The 9,854-nt window shown below is 43.9% G+C and overlaps 1 protein-coding gene across 8 annotated transcripts in view; it reads left to right on the top strand.

Moving 5' to 3' along the window:
- Window positions 1-4,302: 4,302 nt before the first annotated feature.
- LARP1B (La ribonucleoprotein 1B) overlaps window positions 4,303-9,854 on the top strand; it is a 33,930-nt gene continuing 28,378 nt past the window's right edge. For 3 of the 8 annotated variants that reach the window (XR_012673617.1, XM_075150164.1, XM_075150168.1), the window contains exon 1: window positions 4,319-4,892. Coding sequence is in view for 6 of the 8 variants with exons in the window: in XM_075150164.1 (XP_075006265.1) it covers window positions 4,616-4,892 (277 nt within the window). In the remaining 2 variants the exon portion in view is untranslated. Of the gene's footprint in view, window positions 4,893-5,060; window positions 5,107-9,854 lie in introns of those variants that run through there. The other 5 variants (XM_075150173.1, XR_012673618.1, XM_075150163.1 and 2 more) reach the window with 5 other exon arrangements.

Genomic DNA, 9,854 nt, shown 5'->3' with positions numbered 1-9,854 from the left:
ATTGTGCTCGAATTTCCCAGACTTACTTAAAATCCCTTCTACTTTTAAAAGGGTCTAAAAATCTGTACAACTTCTTCCTGCTTGCCGCTGTGCTCCGAGCAAGGGTGTGTTGTACCGTAATAAACTCAGAGCATATTGTAGGACTGTCCAGCAGTTAATTGAAAAAATCACCCTTGCTGTTGATGGTTGGTCTTGCAAGGTAGGAAGGTGGTGGTAAGGTTTCGGAGTGCTGCTGCTGCCGGGAGAAGAGGGGGCTATTTCGTCATCTGCAGCAGTCTGTCATATCAATGGGAATATCACACGCTAGCTGAAAGGCTGCTTTGAACAGATAGTTGTAAATGTTACTGGCAGGTGCATCTTTGAGTCTTGATGTTTATATGCGCAAAAAAAAAAAAAAGTCTTGGAAAATTGTTGTGGCTTACTCTGTGGCATTGGAGCACTCATTCTGACTGAAGCCTGCCAGTTGTACCCAGCAACCAAGATGCAATCAATTTTATTTTGGTGCTCAGTTATGCTGTCTGAAAAGTGAAAGCTGTGGTAACACCTCTGCATACTAATACTAGGACTGACAAAACATGAGAAGGGCAAACGGAGCAGGTAGTGCATTTTGTCTACATTTGAAAGGAAAAGCTCAAGACAGAGTGAGAGGTTAGGTCTGGAGTGTTATCCATGAGTAACCCAGCTAATTTTTTTTAGTTTTTTTTTTTTTACATGTTTCTCTCCTGGCACCTGAGTGCTGATCACCATCTAGAACAGAACACATCTAACCATTGTCAAATGGAGCTTGTTGTAATTTTTTTTCCCCAAGTCCAAAAAACATCCCCCTCAAAAGTGACTGCTCAGCAATTTTTTTTAGCAAGGATACATCACTTGTGTTGTATTACTCTAGAAAGTCTGCAAAAAGATACCATTATATGAAGGAATGGAGTCTTGTTGCTTTTTCTTACTGGAATGTCATATGTATGTATATAGATACTCTTTAAATAGTAGATTAGAAAGTGAAAATCCTTGGATCCTTGGAATGCTGTTTTTGCTTGGTAGCTGCTAACATTTTGAGGCAGTTAACATTCTTTTTTAATTTATCTTAATTGTTTCTGTCTTGTGTCGCTTTTTTAAAAATGTTGATCTTAATTACGGTTGGTTGGGCAGGGAAGTTTCTTTATCTTAAGCTGTCAGGTTCTCTGTCAGCTTGGCTGTAATGATAAGTTGTGCAGTATTGAAAGGAGGTTCGTATAGTCTGTAGGCATGTAATTCCTCATGAAAAACTATTACATGAGTAAAATGCTACTATATTATGTAATCCTGTAATTTGCAGTGTTTCCTGGTACGCTGGGATGCTTCTACAAAAGATAAAACATAAGCTTTAAAATGTAAAGTAGCTTGTAAGGATTGTTATTCTCTTGGTTTCATCTAGTGTAAATCAGCCTCTTTTTCAAATACGAGTATTTTAAATATTGTGCTCTTAAAGGAAAAAGTGCTGTGAGTTTTGCCAAGGAAGCCTGACTTGCCCTGCTAGAAAGTAACAAGAGGGGTGATACAAAGTGGACAAAGAGTTAAGGATGAGTCCTGGGCAACTGTAAAAGCTTTTTATATATTCTTCAGGCCCAGTCCATCCAATAAAGTATACAGTAAGCCTTCTACTACCACAAAGTTAGCAAAACAAGTACGTTCAAAAACTTCTCAAGCTGCCACGTTACTGGTCACCTTTACTGTTTTTTTGCGCCCCTGTAGTTAACTCTTAATCAGTTTCCTGCTTTTTTCCTGGTCTGTTCAGGTTCCTGTGCTGCAGTATTGCAGTGTTCCTGACGTCCCGGCTAGCCTGCACATCTGCTTCCTTATCTTTTAACGCTTGTACGAGAAAAAGAGGAAACAGGAGGTTAATCCCCTTCTTACCAGTGACTTAGGTAGGGCCTCTGTACTTTCATATCACCCTAACCTCTGCTTAACTTCTGAGTTTGGGAAACCAAATAAAAGATGTGAAAATTGTTTTGAATGGGTAGCGTGACTGATACTCCCATTTTCATGTAGATGTAAATGTATACAGATACTGCCCTTTTTCCCTGTCAAAATTATTCAGAAAGAATGCTTTCTTCCATTTCAAATAAATTTGTCACTGCAATATGCAATTGGCATGTCCTTGATCTGTAAATTTATTGCATCTGAAAAAATCGAGTTCTTAGCTGCAAACAAAAATGCTTCTAAGAGTTTGAAGATTTGCTTTAATCTTTCTACCTTTTTTCCTCTTTCTTGGTATAAATTTTAAATGAAGAAAGAATACATGTCGCTTTTTGTACAAAAAGTACTTAGAAGCAATAATAATTTTTTTTTCTATTTATGAAAAGAGAAACTCCTCCCTTATTACCAATGTTTGGAGCTTAAATCTGCAGTTACAAAGACATGCATTAAAGTCCCTATGTGGTTTGCTTATAGTAGCATCACAATTGTGGTAGATGTTTTAATTTCGAGCCTTTGCCACAAAAGGTCATTAATTTCCAAATATCGTGAACAAAGCAGCAAGCACCTGGGGGTTTTCTTCTGTGAGGTAGACCTGGGCCTCCACCAGGTGACCTGGTCTCATCAGACCTGACTAAATGGCCCTCTGCTTGGGAGGAAGGCGTCCGCAAGCCACTTCTGTGGGTCGGGACAGTTGAAGTGCTTGGTGTTGTAGAAGATGGCCTCTGTTCTTTTGAGCTGCTGTTGTACCCACAGTTCCAGAATAATCCTAGAAATGCCTCGGTGCTTGAAGAAGTGTGAGCTCTGGTGGGGGTTTGTTGTGTTTTCGGTGGGTTTGTGGTTTTTTTTTCTGATGAAGAGGTAAAACTACGTACAGTCTCATTAAAGCAGAGAATAATGTTACCCCAAACAGAACGTATTTTGCTGCTGCAAAACACTGGAAATTTGGTTACTTGTGACACTATTTTAAAAAATATTTTACTAGCTTTATAAAAGCCTACTTAAGAATTTGCTTAGTTCATTAAAGAGATGTTAGCTATTTTTTGGAAGACATTTTATAAGAGAGGGAGTAAAACAGTGCCAAGCCCTACATCTGTTGCTTGAGAGACTGAACGCAAGAAATTGGAGAGGAAAGGGTGTCTTAAGGTGTAACCAAGAATTATGGGAGCACTAGGAGGTTGCAAAGAGGGAAAGGGGTAATTAATTTCATGCTGCAGTGGCTTTCCTCGTTCTGTGACCACAGTGCTTCTGGGATAACGCGGTGGCAGAAGTGCGGGTATAACCTCCTAACGAATCCAGCAGGCGTGGCACGAGTGCACACACATGCTATTGCAAGATGATTTCTGGGAGGACTTTGGCAGAAAGTAGAAAGGTAAAGGAGATGTGGTGTGATAGCGAAGGTACATGTCTGTTGCCATGCTTAGATGATGCGTGGTTCCCTCGCTGCTTGGACCCACGTGTGTTCTCACGTGCCGGTTGAACACGTTCTCTAGGTTGTGCTGCTGGAAGCAAACCAGAGAAGTCCACTGTGCTTCAGCAAAACACGTTCATCCTTCCTCCTGTATTTTGAGACCCTTGTCGTATTGTACAACTATGGGAAAGACCTATAAAACCAAAATGTCCAGTAAGCGTTACTTGAGAGCTTACACCACCTTTAATCGGGTGTCTGTCATGGAGAGCAGAACACAGCAGCTGCTCTATCTTGCGCTTTCCTGTCCTGCGCTGCCTGCCGTCTTCACCTGTGCTTCATCTCGGCCTTCCACTCCAGCAGCCAGTTTCAAAGTAGACTTGATATTTTTAAAAAAAAAAAAGTTAGGTTTTCAAAACCGAGCTGTGCCCTCACTTTAAGGCAGCTGTTGGGTGATTTTTTAATTTTTTTTTTAGCGGCAGCGGGGAGTGCCGAGTTGCTTAGTTTGTGTTTCTGTGGCTCTGGGCGCCCGCTTGGCATCGTACGCCGCGTGGGCACCTAAGTGGACTTTTTTTAATTAATGCAAGGTCGGAACGGGGTATGACACTAACAAAGGTGCTCCAACAGCTGAAATAAGCCATGACGTTTTTGAACAGGGTACCTCTGCTGCCTGGGGCTGCGCTTGCCACCTTACTTAAGCAGGTGCCTTCCGAAGGCTGCCGCCCTTGCGAGGGGTGAAGCGGGGCCGTCCCGCCGCTTCCGCGGGCACGGGGGGACTCGCGCCGCCGTGCTCGAGCCCGGCCGCTGTGAGGTCATAACGCACGGGAGTGCCCCCAAGCCCCGCCCCTCCGCCCGCCCGCCCGCCCGCCCGCCTGCTACGGCGGCCGCCGCCCGCCCACCCCCCTCCCTCCACGCGGGCAGGGCAGGGCCGGGCCGCGCCGGGGCGGCCGAGGCGCAGCGGGGCCGGCAGCGCCTCCCGTCCCCTCCGGAGGCGGCGGCGGGTCGTTCTCCTCCTCGCTTCTTCCCTCACCCCTCGCGGGGAAGGGGTTGCGCTGCGGGAGGCGCTCGCTGAATGAGCGGCTGAGGGGAAGGAGGGAGCGAGCGGCGTCCCGGCCCGGCCGGGGGAGCTGACAGGGGATCTCCCGGAGCCCCGGCCGGCGGGGCGGGGCGGCGGCGAGGGGAGGAGGCGGACCCCCCGCCTTGACTTCCCCGCGGCCGCCCCGGCTGGCGGCCCCTCGCGGCGGGCGGCAGGGCATGTCCGCGGCGCAGGTGTCGGCGGCGCCCGCCGAGCGGCAGGGCTGGGGCGCTGAGGCCGGCGGCCCGCCGCTCAGCCGGCCCCGGGAGTCGGAGGAGCCCCGGCGGCCGGAGCCCGGCTCGCCCCGCGGGGAGGAGGCCGCGGAGGAGGACGACCGGCGGCGGCGGCCGGCGGTGGAAGCCCCGCCGCCCAAGGAGAACCCGTGGACGAGGCGCAGGCCCGCGCGGGACAGCCCCTCCCCTCCGGCAGACGGGCAGCTCGTCCCGCAGGACCCAGGTGCGGGACCGGGGCGACGGGCCGGGTGCTGGCTGGGGTGCGGGGGTGGTTTTCTGGTTTTGGGGTTGTTTTTTAAGAAACGAAACGCGCGTGTTTCTTCTGCCGGAGCAGGGCCCGGGTGCGGGTCGACCGGCGGTGCAGCTCCGCGGGAGCCGAGCCGGGCGCTCTTGGCTTTTGACATACATGGGCAGAGGAGGGAAGCGAGCGAGGGGAGGTGGGGTCCGGCCGCCGCCTTCGCCCGGCTCGGGGCGGGAGGGGGGACGGACACGGGGACACGATTAGGGTGAGGGAGCTGCTGTGCTGGCTGCAGGCTCCCGGGGGCTGCAAATGGTCACCCCGAACCGCCGGGGGCGGGGAGCGACCTGCGGCCAGCCTCGCATGGCGCTGGGCTCTGGTACTGGCAAACGGGGCTGGTACGCTACTTGTCTGGCTTTGCTTTTCTTTAGAAATATTGCTAAATCCCGTTTGCTTTACCGCAGGTCTTTTTTGCCTAATTATATAGTAAGGCCCTCTGTACGATCCGTTAACTTGGTTTTGCTTTCCAGAAGATTTGGATTGCGGAGGCAATGTTAACAAAAGTAGTCAGTTTGCTTGCTCTCAGGATTCAAACTGTTTATGTGGAAAGAGATGGAGCCAGAGCAGCCGTCATATAATTTTCTGGCCTTTAATCACTACATGTAAGATAAAGCTACTTTATAGGCTCCACGCTGACTAAACAGGCAGATAGATGGCTTTACAAAGTTGGTCATTGAAGACCTGACTTGAAATTGCCAGGCTTTATGCTTAGGCTAGCAAAGCATTCCTAAAAGTTAGCAGCTTATTGGGGTATTGTTCTTGGCTGGAAGTAAACTGCTGACCTCAAAATACATATTTCAACCTGTATTTCCCGAGAATTTCAATCTCAGCACTTGCTCCTGAAGGCACGTGACAAACCTTTTTGTGATCTGACAGTCGCTTTTATGCTTGAATTAAATACATACTTCCTTCATAAAGAGAAATATATAATTTATAGTTTCAAGTATACAGGTCATGCAAGCAGAGGAAAGAGTTCTCCAGACCACAAAATCTCTACTTAGCTGAAGATCAAACCTTTCGGCAACATATATAGTCATCTTTATCATCTCGATTGTTTTGTTTGCGTGTACTGACGCACTCGTAAATACCTATTTATGCATAGCTTCTACAATCCGGCTTGCTGGGCAGCAGCTTGTGGTCTTGTCCGTACATGAAAGAGAACTTGTCACTCATTTGACTTGCTGTGGCAGTAATAATAATGGTACATCAGAAGCGTTGGGAAAACTTCTTTTGTTGCATTAGCACCTCGTGCTTCACGTTCTGTAAAGTTTACTTTTCCACTTAAGATAGAACACACAAATAGTTGTTGAAGGAAGGAGAAGAGAGAAAGGAGGCAGTGAGTTCATACACTGTGCACGTTATAGGCTTAATTTGATGATTTCAGGTAACTTTAAATTATTTTTCTTCTGTATAAAAATTGTGCTTACCCTTTATCAAATTAATATTAAACCGAGTGGTTGCACCGGAACATCTTTTTCAGTGGCAAGTGTATAATTTAGAAAATATGGGAGTTACTGTTGCTTGTAATGGCATCGGTGAAGAACACATACCAGGGTGTGTAGTTTGGTTTGGCCACTGCCGAAAGCACCGTGAAGGAGCCACCACTCTTCCCCTTGTAAAAGACAAAGCAGCTGATCTTTCCTGACTGTTTGAAGGAAGAAATTGCCATGTGCCTCCATCTGCAAAGAGGGATGTATTTTGAAGTAACTAATTGCATGTTGGCAAAGCAAAATCAGTCACACTAGGCTCTTACGAATGTAGTAGGATGGAAATTAGTCATATGAAATAATAAGTAGATGAGCAGAAATACTACTGGGATGGAATGTAAAACTATCCGTAAAGAGGGTAATAAAATGTAAAAGAATCTCACATCAAAGTAATGACTGAATCCTGTTTGACTTGTTGATCCTGGCTTCATTTGTTGAAAGTTTCCCGAGATGTGCATGTATGGTATGTTCAGTGATAGTTACGCACTTGAGAAAATTGACCCCAGTCTGTCATCTTTTGACTTTCAATTTAGCGTGGTGTTAGTTTGTAATAGAGGCAAACCTGACTCTTGTTACTGAAAGAAACTGTTAACGTCACCCAGCACTGGAAGGAAAAAAGTAATGTAAAAGGCGTAAAATTCTTGGCGAAAGAATTTGGTCAAAGCATTGTTACTATGACCTACTTTTTTTTTGGTTTCAGATACGTTAGTGGGTTTTAATCATGTCATAGTAAACCAAACACCTAATGTAAACATATTTGAATTTTTCATGGTATGTTTGTTACCACAGTTAATTGTTTCTGACGAAGCCTTTTATTAAACTTGTCTTTTAAACAGAATAATTTCAGAATTATACAGCTACTTTTACATCCTAATCTGCATTTAACGCGTGGAGAAAGACTTGTAGCAGTATGAAATTGCTAGTGAAGTTAATAGGCTTCTGTCTAATCCCGGTGATCATGAACAGAGGGAGTTAGCTTTAGCATAGGCTGTCAAATGATGAAAGGTACTTCTGCCGTGTGTCTTTCTTCCCTTGTAGCGCCCAGCCAATATATTGCAGTAAGTTTTCAGTTCTTCAAGTTGAAGCTCTATGAGTACGAGGAGAGGAACGGTTGCAAGGAAGAAGTCCTATGTAATCTTGTAGATAATTTTTTACAAGGTAACAAGATAAGCTTTTTTTAAATTGAGCCAACAAGATGCGTCCGTACGGAAGCTGCGGAACAACCCAGCGTTAGTCCTGTATTCCTTATCTTTCTCTGAGTCTTGTTTTTCCTCAACTACCCCTCATAGCTGGGCTCTCACAGAAGAGGCTAGTTACCCTTCCTCCATATAAATAATTTGCCCAGGATGGAGTTGTTGAAAGAATTTTATTATGAAAGTTCTCCCACCTCTTCGTTTGATGAAGCCTAAAGTGCTGCCCTTTTTGTGAGCTTGCTAAAGGGAATCTGAATGACAAGGTCTCTAGTCTTCATGTGATTTGTATAGCTGATGTGGGTCTCTAATGATTCCTTAGATAATTATTCAAAAATTGTTCATGAAATTTTTGAAAGTATTCAATGTAGCAAAATACCTGTGCTGCTTAAGTGGTTGAAGTGGGTTTGCTTCCTAGTGTGCTTGGATGATGTAGTTAATTAAAGTAACTGCACACTTCAGCCTTTTATATTGTGCTCAGTTTGTCTTTCTTCATTGTGTTTATTTCTGGGAATCAAAGAACACCTTTTATCTGATTGATATTTTGGTAGCAGAACCAGTTCACTGTAGTGCTATTGTATAAATTAATTTGCTTTAGTCAGTTAGCAAACAGGTTGTAAAAGTACAGTTTAGTAAAGGTATACTGTGTTACTAGGAATAGCAAGCTTTTGATTAGTAAATGGGTAAATGATCTGATTATCAAATTATTTTGGTGTATCTAAGGCAGATATTATCGTTAGTTCTTTTGAATTCACTGAGTGTTTGAATAGCAGCTTTTAAAAATTATTTTAAGAATTATCAGAAGGTACAACATTGGCAATTACCCCAACCCTGAAGGGATTAAAAACATTATCTTTACAAACCTGCTGTCTGTATTTTAGTTATGTATAACAGCATATGTAATTTTGTATGGTAGGGGCTTTTTTTGTTTGTTTGTTTCTAAACTGGAGACCTATTATGAGAGAGAAATCCATCCTGCTGCATAGAGTCTAAGGCAGCAGTACTGGCTTGCTGTGCTCTAGCACGTGTTCCCTTTAGACCATGAAAGCTTTTGTAGAAATTGAGTCACAGGTTGCAGCTTTCTATGAAGAAGCTAAGAAAAAATTGAGATGAGAAATGCAATGCACGGAAAATAAATAGTATAATGATTAATCAATCACGTATTGGGGTTTTTTTTCCCTATTGCTTGTTGTATTGAAAAACTGATTAGTTTTGAATGTAAATAGGTGGAAGGATGCAGGTGTCAACTCACTGCCTTGGTTAGTTGTTCAAATAGTGTGAAGAAGGTCAATCTAATATAGTTTTGCTATAAAATGCTAGAATTATTATAGGAAAGGATGTTAGCATAATTACTAGGTTTTTTATTTCCCAGAATCTCGGATCTACATCCATGCTCTAGATTTAAATTACGATGTACTCCCAAGGATTGCAAGACTTTCACGTTTATCTGTTAAAACAATAGATTTAAGTATAGCTTACTTTGTTTAAAAATGGATTACACTGTGAAGTTTCAAACTGAGCATTGAAAGGAAAATGTTGTACAAGTTCAACAAACATCTTCCACTGAAGTTTTGAAGAGCTATTCTGCTGGGTGATTTCAACTGCCTCCTGAAGCACTTCTGGTATTTATGCGATGCTGTTCCTTCACTGAAGGAAATACATGTGCCGCCCAAGTAAAAATAAAACTTGAATATTGTCTAGAAATCCTTACAGCATAAACCACGTTTGTATCAAAATTAGAGTGTGTTCCACCTTTTATTAACAGACTTTGCTTTCAAAAGGAATTGGCAATATCATCCCTCCCCTTCTATCAGAAGAAATTACTTGCTGACTAGTTATTTGCAGAACTTCAAACCATCCATTCTGAAGTACTACTACTGAAAACGTAATTTGTCTTGTAATCAGTGGTACTTTGGTGATTCATCTTTATGTCCAAACTTTGCTTCTCTTATCTCTGCACAGCGTCCAGTCTGCTTGTCCTTTTCTGTTGCCGTTGTCCCAGAGGATTGCTGTTGTTTTGGTGGTTCCAAAATTCATCTTTAATTTTTCAGAACTGTCATCCCATGTATCTTGACATACTGCACTTGATGTGTTTGCACATCCATATCTTTCTGCAGAAAATATCTCGTGTTAGGATGTGGTGTATTAAGTGACTTGGAAGAACCATAATAAAAATGGCTTTGAAGGCCGATTACTGTTTTCATGTGGAT

The sequence above is a fragment of the Calonectris borealis genome, chromosome 4, assembly GCF_964195595.1.
Source record: "Calonectris borealis chromosome 4, bCalBor7.hap1.2, whole genome shotgun sequence".
NCBI lineage: Eukaryota > Metazoa > Chordata > Aves > Procellariiformes > Procellariidae > Calonectris > Calonectris borealis.
This window is presented reverse-complemented; position numbering and strand designations above follow the sequence as displayed.